Raw genomic sequence first — 23,267 nt, 5'->3', positions numbered from 1 at the left:
CACTCAAGCAACAAGAGGCCAAAAGAACGGATGATGCGGGCAGAAGCTCCAAACAACCCCAGCAATGGCTTAGGACACAGAAAACATGCTGCAATCACAAGACCAACCCAGGATATTTAGTCAAAAAGAACACCTGAAACTTACAAGTATGAGAGATGAAATCAAAACTCAAAAAGACAAACCAGGAAAAGGAAAGGTTGAGACCATTCCAGGAAGTCAAATATCAGAATAACAGTTCCAGAAAGAACAGAAAATTGAAAGGTTAGTTTCTAGATGAAAAGAGCCCACCAAGTACAGAGCATAAAAGCAAGCCCTAGGATGTGGAAGACAAAAGGGAAATCTCACAAGATACGTAAATAAGAAAAAATACATTCCAATGGAAATGGCTAAGAAAGTAACGGGAAGATCTGTCTTCCCCAATCCGAAGGGCAGCCAGGCGTGGTGGCACACACCTCCAGTCCTAGCTACTTCGGAGGCTGAGGTAGGATTGCTTGAGCCCAGTTCAATTCCAGTGTAGGCAAGGTAGTCAGATCCTGTCTTTCTTTCTTTCTTCTAAGTAAAATAGAAAAACCTGAAAGGAAGGTATCACCAACCTAGAATTTTAGTCTCAGCCAGAAGTATCATAGAACAGTTATTTTCAAAGACGCAAGGGGCTTACCTGGTATGGCCTACTGTTCCTAGGCGACAAACCTGTTCAGCATGTTACTCTACTGAATACTGTCAGCAACTGCAACATAATCTTAAAATATTTGTGTATCTATACATAGAAAAGGTACAGCAAAAAGATGGTATTACAGTCTCATGGGACCACTGTCATATACATGGTCCGTTATTGGCCAAAACATCACTCAGCATATGTGACCATATATACTTCCCACACACCCTTTTTCTCAGGAAGCTCTTGGAGAAGCTACTCATCAGGATAAAGTAAATCAAAAAACAGACTCAGGTTGTAGGAAATAAAGGTCAACACATAAGAGATGTAAAGTTCAGATGACTCTGAGACTTTAGGAAAATGAAAATTAACAAAATACAAAATATATTTGAACATCCTGAGAAATTTAGATAAAAGAAATTCATGGTTGAATTATTAAGTACACAGAAAACTAAGCAAATTAAGCATTAATTATCCCAAAGGAAACCAAAAGTTGTGCAGAAAAGGCAGAGTTCTGTTACTACCTGGTGTGGCTATGAGTAGTTTAGTAATAATGGTGCAACACTAAATCATGAAAGCCCACCGAAATCCTCACGCTAGGGGAATGGGAAAGGTGTGTTTGCAGGGGGAAGGGTGCAGTGCAAGAAAGCCAAACATCTTCCACAGAGGAAATATCAACAGTAATGGTTGAACCTGAAAGATTCAACTAGCAAGAAAAGTAAATAATTTAGACATGTGGACATAAGCTATCAAAAATTAGATAAATGAGCTGAAAGCGTTAAAGTCTTGCCTTTGGAGAGAGTATAAAGGGAGAAGACTGCTGTTTTTCTAACCTTTACAACTTTTGATTTTTTAAAACTGCATTATTTATCTTTGGAAAAATACTCAAAAGTAAAACAATCCTCAATAAAAAGGAATACTCACAAAACTAATTTTACCATGAACCTTGTTCTAATACAAGTTCAGGATCTGGAAAGGACCTTAAGGTTGTATAGTCCATCCAGCCCCCACCTTGCCCTGCCGTATGGGGCTCCCAACATCTGCATCTTCAGCCGCAAACCCCAGGCCAAGATGTACTTGCACACGCCACAATGTGCACATCTCACCACCACTCGACACATCCAAACCTGAACGCGTCACCTCCCGCCCCTGCTGTATTGTTTAACTGTGGACTCGCCCACCTTCTCCCCTGGAGGTGGCACTCCCTCTGTCCCTCCCATGTGAAAACATGCATTGACAATGAATGTCTCCAATAACCCTGGATTTTTAAAGTGAGGCAAACACACCAAGAGCTTGTTCATCAAGTCTCAAAAATTCAAGTATTACCAGTCATGTGATTCAAGGATTTATTAAGTCATACATGCAAAACATACTGCTAATTGCATTAGCAAAAGATCAATGTAAAAACACTCCACAATTCTGCAACTGTCAATTTAAAAAATTTTGTTCTAGTGGTTGAAAGGTCCGACATTGTATTCTTGCCAGTGAGTTAGGTTGTACAGAACATTGTTAGCACTAGCACAGTTTACAGAACCTCACAGACCCAAGGAACATTGTTAGGCAAAGCAACGACAGGAAGCATGTGTCTGTGTGGGTGAGGTAAAGAGGGGCAGTCTCAGTCAAGTGACAGTGTTGGTAATCTGGCAAGACAGTGACGTTAGGAAGGTTCATAGTTTAAGAATATCTAAAATATTTTTAAAACTGTGAAGCTGCAACACATGATTTTTACACCTAGTTACTAGAAAACTAAGGAAAGCACTTATTAGCTCTGAATAAAGTAAGATGAAAACAGGAAAGCACTTTTACTAATCTACAAAAAAACTAATGCATTATCAGAAAGATTTTTATAATACAAGGAGGCATATTGCTCATTAAAAAGGGGTTCTATAGAAAAACACTAAGTTAGCAACTAAGGGAATGACCAGTTCGAAGATGAATTAAATGCCCAATTTTGGGAGGGATGGCAGGTGTAAGAGAAAGGAAAAGCTTAAGAAAACACTTACTGATAATACCAACCTTTCTTCCTCATCTGCATTTAAAAGAAATTAACCTTTTAAAATTTGTACCCGTGATACTTATATTCAGTTTGATTATTCCTTGTACAATGTAGTGTAAATGAATCTCCACTTCATAGTTTGTCAAAATACTGTCTTCATCCTTTGATCACATTAAGTGTTTCACACATTCCACCCCAGCGCACCCACAACTAAGAACAGAATACTTCATTAGAGGAAACACATGAATAAGCGTTCTGTTCAAAATCTCAGCAAAAGCTGATCAACTCATTTAAAAAAAAAAAAAAAAAAAATTCACTATGAAATCCGAAAGACTGATCCAAAGAGCTGAGTTGTTATACTCATTCCATTATGATATACAGTACAATGTTATGTAACGAACATGGGCAGATAAATTATTGATGCATTAAATGGCAACGATTCATTAAAGAGGCTGATATGCTTTACATATCTGAAAACTACTTAGAAAGTATCTGCATCTCCTAACTTCAGAAGCTACAGTCTTCTTAAAGACAAAGGTCTTTAAACAGTTTAGTGCTTAGTGTTCACAGCACAACAACGCAACTTAGTTTAGAAGGTATTTTGGCAACTCTGAATCTGAACAAGAACAGGGGCTTTTGAAAAATAAGGCTTTAAGAAGGCTTGTCATTTTAGGGCTAAATTTTAATAGAATGTGAGTCTGAACTCTTACATTTAGAACAAACAAAACTTTAAAATTACTGATTGGTTCAAAATGGTTTTATGGAAAAATTAATCTGTAACAAAAACTTGGCATTGAGTGCAAAGGCTCCAACATTTTTTGAGCAAAGCATACAAAGGTTCCAAGGGACAGGACCAAGAACTAGGGGCTCGGACATTTACAACAGCAGGCATTTTCTCTTCCTCTTCTTGACAGGTGGTGGGCAGAGAACTGCTCGGATAGCTTCGTCAAACACTGTCTTGAGGCCTCGCTGTGTGAGAGCCGAGCACTCCAGGTATTTTACAGCACCTACAAGAAACACGGCCACATGGCATTGTACACTCCATGTCTCTCTCCTGATCAGAATAATGATAAGAGGCAGCCCCCTGGAACCTAGGCACCTCCTGCCAGCACAGCACAGCATAGCAGAGCCAACTCCTAACCCTGCCTCTACCTTTCAAAACTAACACTGAGGCCCAGAAGGGCCTTGGGCTTAGCAGGTTCCCCAAACATAAGCGAGACCCTGAATAGGAAAAACACACTTTACTTTCCCAGGTTGGACTCCATTCTCTGTCACTAAAGTAAAAAGATGTGCAAAGCATGAAAATGGCAGGATTTCCTACCGATCTCTTTAGCCATGGCTAAACCCTGCGGATAGGTGATGGGAGTCAGCTTCTTCTCCTTCAGTTTCTCAATCGTGTCCTTATCATCCCTAAGATCAAGTTTGGTTCCCACAAGGATGATGGGAGTGTTGGGACAATGGTGTCGCACTTCAGGATACCACTAGATGCAAAAAAAGGAACAAAGATTATAACACTCTCCCTTATAAACTTCCTTCACCTAAATTACATGCAATGGGTTGTCCCCGTGTGTCAGTCACCCAACCGCCATCAACGCCTTCCCTACAGAGTTTTCATGCAGTTCACACCTTCAATTCAAACCTTAAAGAATCATAAGGAATATCTGGAGTGTTTGATTAGCCGGTCAGGACCCCCGCTCCCGCCCGAGATTAAGGGTCCTACAGGAAAGGCTCTACTTGTCAAGAGCAGGAAGGAAGGGCCTCCAAAAGCAAATCACTTTGTTTTGGGTAAAACAAGTTAAGTTCTTAGGGTCATCTCAGAAAATTCCCCATCTATTCAGGGATGAGAATAAACAAACTACCCAGCCCGAGGTGTCAGCTCTGCCACCATAATACCCACTGAAAACATCCCTGATCACCACACCTAAAGGGTCTCTCTGTCATTTTCACTAAGAAATTTGTCAAAGATGCTGGAGTAGAAAGAAATGGTAATATTTTTATTAGACCAACCCCAAAGTGCTTCATTATTTTAAGGAGGAACATGAAACTTCTGAATCAGAACCTGAAGCCTTAGAAATCTACATATTTAAGTCATATACTTAAAAACTGATTATGTACCTAAGTAGTAAAATTACTAAAACCAATTTAAATAATTCTTAGCAGTAATGGTATTTTTAAATGTTTCCTCCTAAGAGTGACATTACATAACAATACATATTCTTTAAAATCCCCACTTACCTTTGCTCGGACATTTTCAAATGATGCAGGACTCACAAGGGAAAAGCAAATTAAGAATACATCCTATAAAAAGGAAACACAGGAGACATTTAGAAAATGATCATAAAATGATGAATGCACTTTGCTTTCTAAATGCTGTTGGGAAGGAGTCGCCAGCCATGGAGCGTGTCTGCGAGGCACCAGCAGCTCGTGTCAAAAGCTCCCTGGATTCACCCCTTCAGTGTCAGGCGGCTCCCAGACCAGAACCAGCACATCAAGCAACCAGTTACTGTGAGAAAGGGTACAGTGGAAGGAGAGTATGCTGGAAGCTATTCAAGGCCAGGGAGGTTATCAAACCAGACCCTGGGAGGCCTCTTTTCCATCACTCCCAACTCTCGACTGGGAACCTAATTACCTAAACAGACAAAATCAAGTATGAAGGTACCACTGCAATATTTCCATAAAATTAGGTCTGTTTCCCAAAAGCAGGGTCCATTTTAAAAACTATCTACAAATGGTGTGCTTTTCAATCAAGCTCACCACTGACATGTCAAGTATTTTAAGGTTATCACTGGGTTCCAATTTAACTGCTTCTTTAGCAACTGCTCGTCACAGTCCTTGGCAAAAAGTAGGGACTTAAATTTATTTGTTACGTGAGCCCCTCCCTCTGAGGGGGAGGATGGGTTAATGTGTAAGTGGCATCTTCTTGGCGGACAACCACCCTCACACTGTCACAGCTTGTCAAACACAACCAGGCCCTCTGGCAAACTTGCACCCAGGGCGGTTGTAGCTAAAGTAGAGATGGAAAGAAAAGTAGGTGCAGAATACATGCTTGGAGAGAATTTCTGCTAAATGTAAAATATTTGAGTTTCTCTTTCCATTCTGTATTGTGTATCAAGTCGAATTCAAATATTTACCTATATAAAAGCAATGCCCAAGAGTTTCTAAAATGCTAGGTTTGTAAAACATTTTCATGGAAAAAGGCAATTATGTTACTTTGTGAAACGCACACAATTCCCAAGCTAACACTTTAAACCATCCAGCTGATATCTTGTACCTGAAAGGGAAAGAAACATCCCACACAATAGCTTTTTATAAATGACATTTAAAAATGCTGGCGCATGCATGAGCTTGTACAAGAATCACCACAGCATCCCAGCAAACCATCTCAAAGCACGGTCAGGTTAGCTCACCAGGGCAGCCTGACAGCCCCACCACACAGAACACCAAAGCAGAGAAAGAAGGCCCTGAGCAAGGTTAGTCCTGTCTGGCTCAGCACTAACTCAGATTCCACCAGGTGGAATCTCTACATCCCACCTCCAACCAGCCAGGAGAGAGGCCCTCTCACTCAGCCCTCCTTTCACTTGGGAGGAGGGAAGACTGCAGTTCAAACTGCTTCAAATCAAGCGGGTAGGTCAACCATCACGCTCTAATGAAAGCTTATTCCATCAAGCAAAACCCCAACCTTGAGTGAATTAAATTTAAAACACTCAAGGTTAACTTGAGGCTCTCTAAGAAATCCTAGGAAAACTAACTGAAATGAGAGAAAAGATAAAGCTTGAAACTGAAGTCGACTGAAAGTTTTACATACGGCAATCGGCTTGTCTTTCCCCCTGGAGGTTATATCCTTACCATACGTTTCTCCAACCTAGTAATGCATGAGAACTTGGTTTGAATTTAGTACAAACTGAAGAAAATAAAAATCAGTATAACCTGTTATTGATTCTTATATCAGAATTGTGTCTCAACTCTCCCAAGGGATCCAAAAGCATATAATAATCTAACACGACTTGGATGACAAGTGCCACCGAAACACTCCATGAAACCTGGCCAGAAGAGGGTATATCTCCCTGGGTAGTTTAACACTGGTGAAAACAGAAGTCCGGCAAATACTGGGGATGCAACAAAGGTGCTCCTTCTGCTGTGGTAGCACACACCAGCGCTGACAGCAGGCCCAGGAAGCTGGGGATGTTCAGAAGCGTCTGTTAACACAAGGCATGCTCACGTGCTGTCGCTGGCATCCATTAGCCAACAGGCATATCTTTCAAAAAGCTCCGTCCAAGTTATCAGACACAGGCCCGGCAGAAGGAAGCCACAGCAAACAGGAAAGGCCCCTGTCTGTAAAACATGCCCACCAGACAAAAGACACTTCCAGGACACAGCCAGGTCTGAATGCTGACAGTTTTGATGCTGCCTGAACACTGAAAGTCTCCTGTGTAGAAATTTGTGGGGGTTTTGTTGTTGTTGTTGTTGTTGTTTTTAAATGCAGTCTCACTCTGTCACTCTGGCTAGAGGTGCAGTGGCATCATCATAGCTCACTGTGACCTCAAACTCCTGGGCTCCAGCGATCCTCTTGCCTCAGCCTCCCTAGCAGCTGGGACTACAGGCATTTGCCACCATGCCCAGCTAATTTTTCTTTTCTGCAGAGACAAGATCTCACTCTTGCTCAGGTTGGTCTCGAACTCCTGACCTAAAGCCATCCTCCCACCTTGGCTTCCCAGAGTGCTAGGATTACAGGCATGAGCCACTGTGCCCGGCCTTCCTATGCAGAAATTTTGTTCCTATCTTCCACCTAGTTCTGGGAGTGTGGTCTGAATTTACAGAATTGTATTACCCAAATGAACAGTGTTACTCTGACACTAAGACCTTCAATTCCTGGCCCCTCTGCAGATTTGGATGAGGCCACCCCTTAGTGACAAGTTTTAGAAGTGACAACCTTTTCACGTTTTCATTTCTTTAATAAAAATCGACAGATTTGCTCTTCCAACATAGAACCCCAGAATTCTTTTAAGAGAAGGACAAAAAAATCACTCTACTTTCATCTCATTCAAGCATCTCTGATTTACAATTCAAAGAGAGTATTAGTTTCCACGGCTATCTTGGTTTAATCTATGGGCTATTTTTGAAGATTTGTCCTCCCAAGGACTTGATATGGTGCCAAATCTTTATTGTGATACAGAGGCTCACTGGGATCAGTCACAAAAATACAGCTTCAAAATATCCTCTAATCAAATTTGTTGTACCCTGATTTTTAAGAACATCTTTTCTGATGGAGAAGAAACATGTATAACAGGAGCCGAGCAGTTCCACTTTCCTTCCTACGTTAGCATTACGCCATCTGCCTGTTCCTTCCTTGTTCCTTTTTCTTCCCCAGCCTAAACATAGCTTTCAGAAAACACGTCTGGTGCTTCTGATACTTACTTTGTAGCATTAATTCCTTCCGACCCTTGCCTCCCTAATGCCTCAGCACATGGAGGCTGTGCTGGCTGACCCTGGCTGGCAGTCTCTATTTCTTCCCTGTCCTTGTAACACTTGGAGTGCCTCAGAGAGCACCACCTGTGTCTCATTAAGGGTCTCTCTCCCTTTCTTTCCGCACAGGTTCTTTGTGTATGTAAGAGCCACAGGCTGACTCTGGTCACTGGCCCGTTTCCAGTCGACTTAAATGTGACTTTCCTCTTTCTTACTACACCAGACTCCCACCATGCCCGCAGCACAAACCACTTCCTCCTTGCTGGGCAAAAGTCAGCGGAGCAGCTCTTCCTGCTGCCTCCTCCGCCTGTCATTGGCACCGCCCACAAAGAGAGTCTGCTTTTGGCCGACTGAGACTGGGCAGACGTCTTAGATGGCTGCAATCTCACTACTCCAAAAGCAGCACTGCTTCTCTTTTATTTTATTCTCTTCCAAATGCTTTCCACCTGGATTTTACTTTCAGGCTTGAAATATTTTTAAATGTTTCTATGCACAGGGAAAAGGACAGGATATATGAACGTTGCAAAAAAAAAAAAAAAAAAAAGACAGAACTGAAAGAAGCTGGACATGTGTCCTCAGTATGGAGCTGCTACAAAAATAAGATTAGAAAAAAGAGAAAAGCAGCCCCAACATCTGAGAACTGGCCTGGCGCTCTCACAGCTTTGCCATGGTGAAGGTGCTCCTATTAAACAGAACAATTTCCCAGAACACTGACATCAGACAAGGTCACTGTGTGACCATGCTGACACGAGACCAGAAGTAAATAAACTAACAAAAGACCACTTCATAACCTTGTCTATGACAAATCCAAGGTCACTATGCAAACTACAAAATCACCAAACATACCCCACACCCAGGCAACAGAAGTGAGGGACTACTTTTCTTTTAAACCAATCACAGCATTAGCCTTGGTTTACTCTCCCACCTTCTAGATGAGATTACAGAATCACCCAGCTTTCTGAGGGCGCCCAGTCCAGAGCAAACCTCTGTGCTCTCTGGAGCCCCACACCCAACACAAGCCTGAATCTCACCACAGCGCCCAGGAGTCTGTCTTCCTCATGGCAAACAGTAACAAACCCAATCTTAACTACCGGTGTGTTCCTAATGATCTTTGGCTGGAGGACACTGACACTTGTAACGGTCAACCTGACAATTTTGAGGACTTTGGAAACTGAAAATTGCCAAACTAAGCAGTTTAGTTTTTTTTTTATCTCCTGTCACAGGATTTTAGCCTTTCTCAAACCTTTCTCAAGTCAGAGCACACAGAGAAAATGAAAAGACTGGCCTGACACACAGGGGTCCTGGCTGACTGGAACACAGAGGACCCAGCACCACAGCGGGCGGTGTGCAGCCTGAGACTTGGGACACACACAGGGCTCAGGCCTTGTGACGCTGGCTTATTACTCATGCTCCCACGCATACCACTAATTCTGGCACAAGTAGGCAAATACAGGGGACCTGGGCATTACGATCATACCAGGATTCTGTGCATGCCAACCAAATGAAGATGAGTATGCAGAACTTACAAAGTATTTTTAAGGAAAAATAAAGATAACTTATTTACAGATTAATTTGGAAAAATTAAAACGTGAAGGGCAATTTCAACTGAAAATAACTACTTGCTCGCCATCTTTTGGAGAACTAAGTAGAAATGAATGCTTTAAATAGATTTAACTTAGCTACACAGAGCTACCCAACAAAGGAGGAGGATGCCAACATTAAATGACCCTAGGAAATGTAACACCTCTTTGTAGGATGCCCTAGATAAGAAATCTCCTAACTGGTTCTTCAGGAGTGGGGCTAAGCCCAGTCTTGGATGAGCCACATGAACCGACTGCAGACCAAAAAGCCAACAGCCAGAGGCCACGTTCCACTCGGCATACAGTTCAGAGGTTCCCCTTGTCAAGAGGAGACCAACAGGCCAGCCTGTAACTCCCAGAGCCCACTCCTCTTAGGACAATGTGGTTCAAAGGACTAGACCTTCCAGGCACCACCAGTATTTGAGTATTCGGGGCCTGCCCCTTAGCAGCCAAGATAATTTCCCTTTTTCCAACAGAATCCAACCAGGCATGTCTTCAACTGCTAGCTGGGTGTCCCCCAGCCCCTGCTGGTACAGAGTGTCTTACACAGTGATTGGTTTATGGGAATTTTCTGTGAGCTGCTTGAGCATAAGAATCATGTCTTACTCCCTTCTTGCTACTCAAATATTTTATAGGAGAATAGTGCACTGCTTTACACATATGAGACATAAAAGTTTAAGTCCCAGCTCCATAAGGGCAACACCCGCTTTGATTTCAGGCCTCACACACTACAGCTTTATTCAGGTAAGGTGGAGGGGAGAGTCCACCTTACTTATCTGTGTGTTCCTCAGCACACAAAGTGGGACTCTTGCCAAGTCACCTTTGACTTACTATGATTGAGTCCCTTACAGAAAAAGGCCTCACCCTACTCTGTACCCTTGAGTCACATCAGGGTGGCTCTCATTTCTCAGAAGTGACACCACACCCTGCCAGACGTATCCAGTGGGTTGGAGACTCCACTCTACCAATTAATGTTTCCAAATCCACTTAAAATCTAGAATTATTAAATACCTACTGGGAATAGTATAGTTTCCTAAGATATTAAAGAATTTGAATCATTTGGCGATTATGGGCTAATTTTTAATACTTAATCTTACTTAACTTTTAGCTGTAGGTTACTGAGAAACCACCCAATTCAAACTTCCCATTTTACATTTTTGGTCTTTATTTAGCACTGTTAACTAGAATTCAGCTAAAAGACAATTAATAAAAAAATCTACAGCTGAAAGAGACTTTCAGCAGAAACAAACATACAAGACAGTGATCACTGCAGGGGAAAAAAGGTATATTCAAACGTCTGAAACTACTACTACTAAACAAGAAGTTCATTAAAAAAAACCAAAACAAAAGATTGTGGTAGACTGGAATTAAGTAGTTATTTCCATCCACACTACCTCCCCTAAAAGAAAGTAATGGTTAAACCAATCAAAGGCTGCCCCATCAATCAGGACTCAAAGCCTGCCTTTCTCTAGGCTGTGTCTCTGACTCTGATCCTGCACTTAATTGTGACCCCCTGGGCAACCCAAGCTTGCTCAGAGCACCAACAGCAACTTCCACTCATTTGGGCACAAGGTGGAACTGCTGAGCTCTCTAGACTGATCAGTACACATAAATAAGAATGAGGACGAATCTAATAGCAGCTAACACTGAATGTCTGTGACATGCCAGAGACTGACGTATGTGCAGTACATGTATTAACTCATCTAGGCCTATGAGGAAACAGGTAAGGACTAGAGAGATGAAGAAACCTGCCTACAGTCACATAGCTAGTGAGAGCAGGATTTGAACCCAAGGAATCTGCTCTGTTGCTTCTCCTGCTTGTTTAAGTTTTGCTTCAACTAGTTAATCACTCTGTGTCCAAGACAATACTTTGAAAAATGAAGAACAAATACTAACAAGATAAGCACATGACACACGTTAGACAACTGCTTATTTAAAGCAAAGTGGCTTCTAACCACAACATTGTCTTTGCCAGCTATTGCTCTAATAAGCTCTGGTAAAGAAATCATTTAGTTGTCTGATATAGAAGCAAAACTAAAAGTTTTCTTCCAATTAGACACAGTGGACACATTTTATAAAACTGAAACCTTAATCTACATTGAAAAGAACTAGGTACTAAAGCCATAGAAACTATGTATTTTATGGAAGAAACATATTAAACAAGATGAGTTACTAACTTGGTTTAAAGAACCTTAACCTTAATTGCTTAATTTGATTCTGTGGTACAAAACTGTCACAAAGCAAGCCATTTTCAAACTAATTGCTGTTAAAAACTGGTTTGCAAAAACAAACCAAAAAAACCCCTACCCCTTTCACATGATTGTCCTAAAACTAAATGGAAGAATGTAAAATGCACAGCATCAGAATAACTGGTGATGCTCAAAAAATAAAAACTCTGGCTTGCATCTAGGGGATATTTACTACTGAACGAACCAATTTAACCGCATTTGCTATTACATGATATACCCAAATGATAGCAATATAAGAAATTCTGTAGTGACAGCATTAATTAAACATTGAAGAATTGTATACTCTAAAAGACACATTAGAAATCAGTTGCAATCCTTACTGTCTGTGGATAGGATAGGGGGCGTAATCTGTCATAATCTTCTTGTCCAGCCGTATCCCATAAGCCCAGATTCACCGGTTTTCCATCTACCATAACATTGGCAGAATAATTGTCAAAGCTGTAGAATAGAATAAAAATGATCAGTCACAAATATGGGACCTAAGTCACTGTCCTAGCCAGCATTGCAGAGGAGGTGTGATGAGGAGAAGACCTGGAATGGGCCTGGGAAGATGGCACACCAACAAATGACCCTCTGAGCATGAGGAGGAGAAGTCTGGAGGGAAAAGGGGGTGCTCTAGAGTATACGGGGAAAGAAACCAAACCCACAACTTAAGACGTGTCTGAGAAACAAAAGACAAGCTATTTAAGTGAAACAAATTACTACCAGCAACAAAAAAACCTTTAACAAGTAGAAAGTTAAGATTTTTTCTTCCTAGGAAAAAATAAAATGTAAAATTAGCCCCTCTTCCAAATCCCACTTGTTGGGTTTTTTGCGTACATACGTTACTCATTTTCAGTAAGGCAGGTGACCACTAGAGCTACACTCCAAAGTGTTTCCATCCTACACCCGAGTGTAGGGTGGTAACACAAAACACACCTGGTTTTAGAAGCCACCCCATAATGTTTTCAAAGTGAGCGTACCCAATTATACAAATGTTCAAATTAATTTGAAGTTTCTACTCACAGATTAGTTAACTATAGGAAAAGGCAGCCCAGAAAAGCCTACAGTCTGACAGTAGGAAAATAAAGCTGACCTTAAAAATAGTTACTAGTATCAAAGTAGGTCATTTAAAAAAAAAACAAAACAAAACCTGGCCCTGTAATTCAAACCAGGACAAGCATTAAAATGAGGATACGTCAGCCTTTAAAAGTCAAGAATTTACTTTTATATATTCCTTACACTAAAACTTCAGGAGGTCTTACTACACTGTGATAGCAGAGTCAAGGTCTTGAGTAAGGTTCCAGTGTGATAGAATTTAATGACCAAACTAGCTTTCATAAAGAAAGGTCTGATGAATGTAGTAATTGTGCAAGCATGAGAAAAGGATAGATTATTCAGATGATATTGTGACTTTTTTCCCCTATGGAGGGTGGGGGGGACATCAGGTCCTTATCTCATACTATACCAAAAATAAATTCTAAATGACCAGTGGTTAAATTAGTTATAGGACTTCAAAATAATTAATCATTAACTATTTAAGCTCTAACCTACATTAAGTGGATAAGAAAAATCCCCATCATAAATTCAGGATAACATGGACAGTATGATTCAAAAAACGGGCACAACACTTAGAGAGCACCTAAGTGTGTGGTGTTGTGCTCAAGCAGGTGAGCACAGGTAGGAACTGAGGCAGCATCTCCTCCTGCACGCAGACGGTGAGCACTCATGGTGGCTATGGTGCTGGTGCGGTACATTATGAGGCCCTGCTACAGGGGGCTCCCTGGTAATCCATCATCAGAAAAGCACTTTCCCATCTCCACCCAATTCTGCTGCCCATAGGGAATAAGCAAGTCAAAAGACCATCCTCCCATACACCCCTCCGCCCTACACACACCCAGGTTTCAATTCCAAAGCCCTGTAACTCAACACACAACCAATTAGAGCATAATGGAGTGCTTCATGTTCTAGTTCCCAGAGAGCCAAATTTATCTGAAACTCTTACCTAGACAAGGAGTATCTCTGACCAAACTTTTGGTCAGAGTCCTTTTGTCCAGCTTTGGACAAACATTAAAGTCTCTATACTTCCAAGTTAGTTTAATTTTGTTTCCTAAATGTTGAAAAATCAATTAAGAAAGCTGTGTTTGTTCCATCATATGAGAAAACTTTACATTAGACTAAGTATTTTTTTTAAAAGCCCCAAATACCTTATAATTAGATTTCAGTGAATAATGTAGAAGAAAATTAATGGTACCTGCTCATATAAGGATTAAGAATGGCTTTAGAGCAAAACAAATGGTCAAAAGAATCTGGAAAACACAGCATAGGCAAGTTAATTCCCAACTTAACTGAAGATACTTACACAGTAGGGATATATTCTCCAGGAAATGCATTGGTTGTATAACTGATCAGTAGGCAAGTTTTACCTACAGCTCTAAAGAGAGAAAGAAAAAAGGTTGCTTAGTCGACATGAATGTAATCCTAGCTTTCATTATTCCGTTAAAATAACTTCTAGAAAAAATCAAGTATACAATCAGTTTTCAGTAACCCTTTAACATTACACACACATTTTTATCCTGAAATTTAAAGTAAACAAACTACAATTATTCAGAAACGTAGAGTCAGGAGCTGTCACATTCTGTTTTAGGTATTTGACTTTAGCGCTAATAGTCAAGAAATAGTTGTTAGGTAAGTACAAGGTTCAAGCACAACAACATTTTAAAACCTGTCTCTTCTGTGAACATATGCAAAAGACTTTCATCCAAGAAACTTAAATTCTACCCTCAAAAGTATTTTGATTAATACTAATGTACAAACATACCTTTCCTCAGCAACTTATACTTTGTTACTTCTGTAAGTAACTTGTTTTGCTGCCTCTAAGTGGCACAGCTCAAAATCCCACCACATTCCTAAAGCCTTCCCTCTGGCAGTCAGTAATGACTGCTCTCTTAATATTACTTAGTCAATAAACCACCACACATTAACTGTTCTCACATTAATTCATCTGCATTCATTTGCCACCTTCCCCAGTCCCCAATCCTCACATATCATCACAAGCCTTTAAGCAGAGCCCGACATAATCTATCCCAGACATATTAATTAATGGCTCAGAGATGATGGAGTAAACTTCCCAGACAACTGGGGAGAAATACTCCAGAGACAGGAGCACCACCTGCACAACTGGTCATGGGTACAAGACTGGTAATAATATTAGAAGTGTGCAATCAAGCAGAAATCAGAGTGGTGGTTGACAACCACGTAAAAATTTTTTTCAAGAGAGTATCACCTAAAAATTAAGATCATCTCACCATTAGCAAAAAATAAACATCTCCAAATTTTACAACAGTCACAGGGTGACTTTAAGGGCTGCTCTGAGAGCCCAAGTCTCTGGCATCCTGAGGGTTAATTCACCAAATTTCTCCTTAATAAGCCCTATCCCTACTATCCTGTCGGGCTTGCCAAGGTCATGATGATATATTGTTATAATTTTTAAGATTTTGTCATTCAATCTCAAATACTATAAATTAGAATTCACCATAAAGAAGTTAAGTGCTTTTCTATTTTCCCTCTCACGCTTAAAGTGAAAACCTCTCACCGAGGGCAGATTACAGGCCCATCCAGTCTTGCCAATACTTGTTTCACTCATAACATTATTAAGAGCTTAACAAAAGTTGGAACTCCCCACCCCAAAGACCTCAGAGAGTCAAACATTACATCATCAGGAGGTAACTTCCAACTCCTAGAGGCATTCTAAACAGAAATGACTCACTGGACATACATTTTGTTAAAAGCTTAGAATGAGCGTTTAACCTGTATGAGCAGGAGCCTAAGATTTGGAGTCAGAAACCTGTTTTTATGACTCAGGGCCAACTGTTATCACTTACTGGCTGTAATTTTTTGGTAAATTTCAACTTCCTTATGCCTCACTTTTCTCGGTAAAATGAATGCAAAACTACCAACTCCATCACTAAACTACTGTGAGCATTAACTCAATTTCAATTCATACCAACTAACTGTGTGCTATATCAGAAAGTGTACCAGGGGCTAAAGATATTGCAATGAGTAAGACCTCACCGAGTGTATGCAGTTATTAAATTAAAAAATGAAGAATACAATCATTACATATAATTATAAGTATTACATAGTGTTACCAAGGATGCTCTGGAAATGGACAGCAAAAGACCTAACCTAGCCTTGGGGGCAGTTAGAGGAAGCTGCAGTGTGTGTTGAGAAGTATGAGAAGTGGGGATGAGGGGAACAAATGCAAAAGTACATGAGGATACCCAGAACAGAAATAAGCCCAGCATAACTTAAATAAATGAGGGGGCAGTGGCAGAGGGAAATGTGAAGAGGTTGTCACCTCTTCCTATTAAGGGCGTGGGATGTGCTCCTCCTTGGAAAGCCACAGGAGGTTTTATATTGCCAAGAAAGCATCAGATTTTAGAAGCCTCCAACTGCAGTGTGGCAAGAGGCCTGAGAACAGGACCCAAGGCAGGAAAACAAGGAAGCTGCTGTGTTCCATGAACCACCCATGGTGGTCTAGACCAGGAGGGGGACTAGAGAGCAAAGACAAATGGGTGTTTCGTGGGCTACTTAAACGCCAGGTAGAACAAGCATGGCTTGGCCATGGGTTGGATGTGGTAGCTGAGGAAGAGTGGCATCTGAGGCCATGATAATTGGACCTTTTACAAAATTACAAATGTTGTATTAAAAAACATTAACAATTATTGCCACTTAATGTCAAAAGTAGCAGATAAACTTTTATGAGGTTTTGACAGTTATGATTAAATGACATTAACACTTCTTTTAAGACCCCTCCTAAGTCTCTTCTATGGATATAAGGAACAAAGCCATTACTATAAATACAACTAGCTGTGCTAAAATCTCTAAAACTTCCTTTCCTGAACTACATCTTCAGCTGAGGCATCATCTTTCAAAAACCTTAACTATGAAGGAATTCAAGGTACCGGCATAATCTGATATTGGCTGAAATTTTATTACCAATCATTATAAGAACATGATTAAGTTATAGAATTCTGACTTTTAGAATAAGTGCATGTCCTTCCTTTGATTAAATTTTTACTTAAACAGATCAAAGAAAAACATATTTCCCTCCCATTAATGTTATTTATTAATTCCTTGTCAACACCGCACTAGAGACCAAAATCGACATCAGCATTAGGCAAAGTCCATGTCCTTCCCCTGGGAAAAATGGAAGCCGTACATGCCCACAAGCCCTTGACTGATGCTGCTGCAGAATTTTTGGAAGCTACTATTTGGAGTTTCCAACTTTATCTACTTAACTGCTCAGTTCAACTTCTTTTGAATCTCTGAAAGATGCCATAACTTCAGAAAATGAACATGAGTCTGCTGGAAGAAAGCTCACAGCAGTTCTATACCGGATTTTCCCCTAGCTCATGACACTACAGTATTCTTAACCTATCTGTGCTTCCCCTACCCAATCCTGTAGAAACAACCAAGATTAAAGCCAATACCTTATGTTCCTACTGTGTTCTTCATTTTTCCATTAAAAGAACTTTTTATTTATTTTGGGGGGTAAACTTTAGTGTTACTTCCTGAAATCTATAAAACAAAACTTAAAAGCACATACAGTCAATAAACCTGTTAACACCTGAGATTTCCTCATGTTAGTAAGGCATCCAGGAAGCTCAAAAATAAGATCTTTTGGGCCGGGTGCAGTGGCTTACACCTGTAATCCTAGCTCTTTGGGAGGCTGAGGTGGGAGGATTGCTAGAGGCCAGGAGTTTGAAACCAGCCTGGGCAATACTGAGACCCCATCTCTACAAAAAATAAAAATCAGCTGGGCGTGGCCACACATGACTGTAGTCCCAGCTACTCAGGAGGCTGAGGCAGGAGGATAGCATGAGCCCAGGAGTTTGAGGTTGCAGTGAGCTATGATGCCACCACACTCTAGCCCAAGCTAAAGAGAAAGACCCTGTCTCAAAATAAATACAAAAAAAAAAAAAAAAAAAAAACACAAAACAAAACAACATAAATTGATCTTAGGACAAGAAAACCAGACTCTTCCAATGACAATTACAACTATAAACCAAAATACAGAAGACGTATTGCTGTCTAAAAGTAGACAGATCTTAAGGACAAGTTAGTAGAATTATAATACATGTATCAAATATATATATTCATACTTAATGAGTTAAGTTAAAGACCTTGAATGAAGGCCCTCAATTTACACTGAGAAATAAAGTATGGGGATTCTGTAATAGAAGGCCTTCAACAAATAGATAACTATGTGGAGAATCTGTTCAGAAATATGTATGACGAGAGTGGTGCTACAAAAACACAAAACCCAATCTAAAATTCTGATGTTCTGTTACCAACAGGTGACATCACAACCAAAGTACAGAAAGCTAGCCATTATCACCATTAGAGGCTTCAAAAAATTAAGATTGTGCACAAAGTTTCCCAAACACTGAGGCTAAAGATGTTACCCATGACAGAGCTGAAGTCTGAAGCTGGCTTTACTCTAGACTGCCCTTCTAGAATCATCAAGCCTAACCCGGGTGTAGTTGATGAGTCAGCTGAACATACAGAGTTCAAAAACAAGAATTTATACCTAACTGCACACTATCCCTAAATAGAGCAAAATGTTGATCACAGAATCTAGGCGATAGGTATGTGGGTGTTGACTACACAATTCTTTCAGCTGCTCTATATGTTTGAAATTTTTCATATCAAGATGCTGCAGGAAACATACTCCTCTGATCACATGTGGTAACTGCCATGGTAGAAGAATTCCTAATAAAAACATCTCCTTTCTAGAAAGACTACAATTATAAGACAGAGCTACCTGGTGATATAGAGGTGAAAAAGTAGGAAATACTAAGATGTTACATGACTAATGCAAAAGACAGAACATTATGAAGGGTAGATTTAAGGTTTCTAAAAATGGCTTCCTGATACTCCTCCACTTAACCCAACCTCAAACTTCTACTGGGATTAACACTTAAAAACTTTTTAAAAAGTATCATGTAAATTTTAACAATCAAGATCAGAGCCATATACAAAACCTAAACTGGAAGCCAGTGCAAACTCCAAACACCTTTACGACAGGTCAAAAATATGTCTTATCTCTTGGTAATTAATAAATAAAGCCATTCCTCGAGAGGAAAACACAGAAGGACAATTTATTAAGAGCTTAAATAAAGGCCGGGCACGGTGGCTCACGCCTGTAATCCTAGCACTCTGGGAGGCCGAGGTGGGCGGATCGTTTGAGCTCAGAAGTTCGAGACCAGCCTGAGCAAGAGCGAGACCCCATCTCTACTAAAAATAGAAAGAAATTATATGGACAGCTAAAAATATATATAGAAAAAATTAGCCGGGCATGGTGGTGCATGCCTGTAGTCCCAGCTACTCGGGAGGCTGGGAGGCTGAGACAGGAGGATCACTTGAGCTCAGGAGTTTGAGGTTGCTGTGAGCTAGGCTGACGCCACGGCACTCACTCTAGCCTGGACAATAGAGTGAGACTCTGTCTCAAAAAAAAAAAAAAAGAAAAAAAAAGAGCTTAAATAAAGTCACCCATCATGCTAATGGTATACATTCCTATAAGGATAATGTCGCAGAGGCATTTATTATGCTCAACTAAAAAAACTCCCGGTAATATCTAAGTCAGACACTGGGATATATAGATCACTAGCCCAGTCTGGACACCATTTTGTATAGAGTGAAATGTGAGGGGCTTCAAGTCATTCACTCCCAGCCTTCTAGTCCAGTGGACCCCAACCTTTTTGGCACCAGGGACCGGGTTTCATGAAAGACAATTTCTTTTGGGAAGGGGGGAGTGTGCCTCAGGGCATGGAGCTCAGGCAGCGATTGAAATGGATGGGATGGGGAAGAGCGATGGGGGAGCTGGAGGAATGGCTGTAAATACAGATGAAGTAAATACAGATGCAGCTTCCCTCGCTCACCTCCTGCTGTGCCCCCCTCACCCCTAAGTTTCAACGAAGACAATTTTTCTGGACTGGAGGGTGGTGGGGTAGAGCTCAGGGACCCCAGGGGTTGGGAACCACAGTTGTAGTCAACCAAAGCCAAAACAACACTATTAAAAACAGTTGTTTATAAATATTTGGATGCAAGATGCTGTCTTATCTAAGTAAAGCTGAAAGAAAATCTAGGGGCAAACGCCCCCCAAACAAAAGTTATAGGCCCTGTGTTAAAGGACTATCTTAGAATTAAAGTATCAGATCTTATACTGTATGCCTAATGCCAATTAAATTGCTAAATAGGAAATAATCCATTAGAAGAATATAGGCTATCTGACCCTTGTTATAATATATAACATAGCTTTTAACCATAATTCCAAAAACACTTTTTATCTCATTTTCTTATTTGTGCCCTTTTGACAGGCTAGTGATCCTAATTTAGAGCTTTCCAACATGTGTTGCAAATTATCGTTGACTACTTTCACATAGGTATATTATCAGTCTCTGTATCTATCAGTCAGGGTCCCAGAAGGAAAACAATTCATCCCAGAGGGTTCAAATGAAGAGATTTTAATGAAGGAGTTATTTACCAAGTTGCAGACAAAGTTAAAGAGGAAGACACCCAAAGATTAACAACAGTGAGAAGATACTCCTTCCCCCCCTGGGGATGAAGGAACAGGAAGAGTAGTGTTTCCTTAGGAGCCCAGGATAAGCAGAGGCACGGAGGCAGGGAGGCAGGGAGGGAGGCAGGCAGGCAGGCAGGCAGGCTGGCTGGCTGGCAGGAGATATAGCCAGAAAGGACACCACCACAGCCAGGGCACAGGGTCAAAGCAAGAAGTGAGAAAAAATATCTCTTAACAATATTTTTTTAAATAAGAAAGCTTGAAATTTATGGAACCTCAATTAGTTTGCCCTCACTGCTTAAATTGCCCTCCATTGCTGGAGATTCCACAAGATTAAATAGCTTCTTAGCCCCACAAAATTTAGACCCATACTTACAGCTTTAACAATGTCTGAAAAAAAGAGCATTCCAAGGACATCATCATGAATATAGTTTATTATATTCAATGCAAAAAAATACTTTTGGTATAGAAAATTATGTATCTAAATTTTTCACTGATGTTTGCTACCTATATTCCCTTAAAATAATACAGCATAAATTTTTTTTATAAGGGTACATTTCATTTCTAATATCACTTAGCTCTGGTCAACAACATCAATGTCAAATACAGTACGAGAACAGTGGACTTACAACTCAAGGCGAGGAACTGTGTTTTTTAAGCCCAATATTCCCTCACAGAGCCTCACAGTAGTAGAAAGAGCAATAAGGATAATGGTACCTGGCACTTTCTATGCACTAAGCAAAGGGTCAGGCATCTATGAGGCACTTAATACTCAGCATCTGGTTTAGTCTAGTTTAACTTCCCCTGAAGGGCCTCTCTTGGGGATGGGTGAAGGGGTGGGGATTCAATAGGAGGATCCACATTCCATGGGAGGCATTCAACAAGTATCTGACTTGATAAAAAAGCCAATAAAAAGTAGAGGTCGACCAGGGCACAGTGGCTCATGCCTGTAATCCCAGCACTTTGGGAGGCCGCGGCAGGAGGATTGCTTGAGGCCAGAAATTCCAGGCCAGACTCTGTCACTTAAAAAAAAAAAAAAAAAAAGTAAACTAATTCACTGATTTCACCATCCAACCAATTAATTGAGCATTGTGACAAAGCTTTCTTTTAAAAGGTTAAAAAAAAAGGCATACGTATTCCTAAGTGAAACTTTCAATTTTTAATTATATACATAGAATTATGAAGTGTTACTAATCCTTCACACTTCTAAGAAATGCCACAGACTGGGTGGCTTACAAAAATCAGTGTTTAATTGTCCTCGCATCTGAATTAATTATAGAAAACAGTTTCACATGTCTAACTTAGATCTAAATAAGCTGAGAATCCATAGATTCATTTAGAGGCATAAAATCAGTCCTAATGACGGGTTTGAAGACTAGCAACCAAAAGTTAACAGTGATGCCAGAACTTTCCTTAGACTTTACTCAACCTGAAATCGTTACCAGTTGCATTCTGAGTTTGATGAAACTGGTAGTAATTCTTCAAGCTTCCTCGTTAACACTAACCTACACAAGCAATGCTGAGACGCGCAATTTTGCTCCGATTACACTGAGATTCTTGTTTCTATGGGGGAAAAAAACTGCATAAGACAAGTCTTGTCTTCCTCTAGGGCCTGTAACCACCACGGACAGTAATGAAAAGAAATGCCTTGAGTCACGGGGAGCCAGTTCTGCTACATCCCATACCTAACGCGTTAGGCGCAGGACAAATTTTTTTTTTCTTTTATGACCACACCACGTTCAAAGGAAAGAACAGTCGGCCCCTCACAGCTAGCATCTCAAAAAGTTTCTCCACGGAAACGGAGAAGAAAATAATTTTAAGAATCCTAAAAGTAGCGAACTACCAAGTCGAGGAAACCCGGTCTAAGTTTAGGGTCACCAAAGTGGCCTTTGCAAACATTCACCGAATAGGATCGACACGACCGCCGCTACCCACCACAGCTCTCAAGAGGGCTCATGCAAAAACCAAAAAAAAGGTTCCTTTTTGGAAAAAGGCAAAAATCTCCAAGCCCGCCTAATCTACGTGCCAATGAGGGGAGGGCGGCGGGCGGCGGGCGGCGTCCGGCCCGACGCAGAGCGGGCTCGGGAGGAAAGCCGAGGGTGGAGTTCACTTTTCCCTCCGGCCGGCGAGCGCCGAGGCCCTCCCCCACTGAGAGCCAGAACCAGGCACGCGCCGCCCGGGCCCGGGAGGGTGGGGTGGGGGCGCCCATCCGCGCCCCGCGCCCAGCGGAGAGGCTCGGCCCAGGGCCTACGCTGGCCCACGCTGGCCCGCGCCGGCCTGCCTGGGCCCGAGTCCCGGCCCGACCCCCGCCCGCGCCCAGCGACAGGACCCCGACCCCCAGCCCGGCCCCGGCAGCGCACTCACCCGTCTCCGACCACCACACACTTGATGGCCTGCATCTGGGCCGCTCGCTGGGCCGCGGCGGCGGCGGCCGGGCAGTGAGGCGGGAAGCGGCGGGCTCGGGGCGCAGCGAGCGGGCGCGCGGCTGCTGGCGGCTAGGTGCGGGATGCCGGGGCCGCTGTCCACGCCGCCTCGCCCTCCGCGGACTGGAAGCTGAAGCCCGGCAGCGGCCACCACCCAAAGCTGAGGAAAACTGCAGAGAAACAGGAAATGGCCGCTCCACTCACATCCGGTCTCCCCTCCCCCGCGCCGGCGCCACTGCTTCCAGGCTCCGGGCGGGGCCGCTCCGCCCGCGCGGCTCCCGGAGTTCCTCTGGGCTTCGGGAACGCTCGGGAGCGCTCGGGAGCGCTCGGCTCGCGCC

The 23,267-nt window shown here is 41.8% G+C and overlaps 1 protein-coding gene across 3 annotated transcripts; it reads right to left on the bottom strand.

The window, feature by feature from the left end:
- Window positions 1-1,993: 1,993 nt before the first annotated feature.
- RAC1 (Rac family small GTPase 1) lies at window positions 1,994-23,067 on the bottom strand. Of its 3 annotated transcripts, XM_069486563.1 has the most exons (7): window positions 22,871-23,067; window positions 14,285-14,356; window positions 12,264-12,381; window positions 6,457-6,513; window positions 4,887-4,949; window positions 3,973-4,132; window positions 1,994-3,658 (listed from the first exon to the last, which is right to left on the bottom strand). In XM_069486563.1, the coding sequence occupies exons 1-7, from the start codon at window positions 22,903-22,905 to the stop codon at window positions 3,528-3,530; spliced, it is 636 nt and encodes a 211-aa protein (XP_069342664.1). In that variant the 5' UTR covers window positions 22,906-23,067; the 3' UTR covers window positions 1,994-3,527. The 3 variants fall into 3 exon arrangements, with proteins under 3 accessions (XP_069342664.1, XP_069342665.1, XP_069342666.1); XM_069486564.1 differs by lacking the exon at window positions 6,457-6,513; XM_069486565.1 differs by lacking the exon at window positions 6,457-6,513 and having other exon boundaries at window positions 3,539-3,662.
- Between the last annotated feature and the right edge of the window lie 200 nt (window positions 23,068-23,267).

Source organism: Eulemur rufifrons, chromosome 14 (assembly GCF_041146395.1).
Source record: "Eulemur rufifrons isolate Redbay chromosome 14, OSU_ERuf_1, whole genome shotgun sequence".
Lineage (NCBI taxonomy): Eukaryota > Metazoa > Chordata > Mammalia > Primates > Lemuridae > Eulemur > Eulemur rufifrons.
The sequence above is the reverse complement of the archived record's forward strand: the minus strand, read 5'-3'. Positions and strand labels throughout refer to the sequence as shown.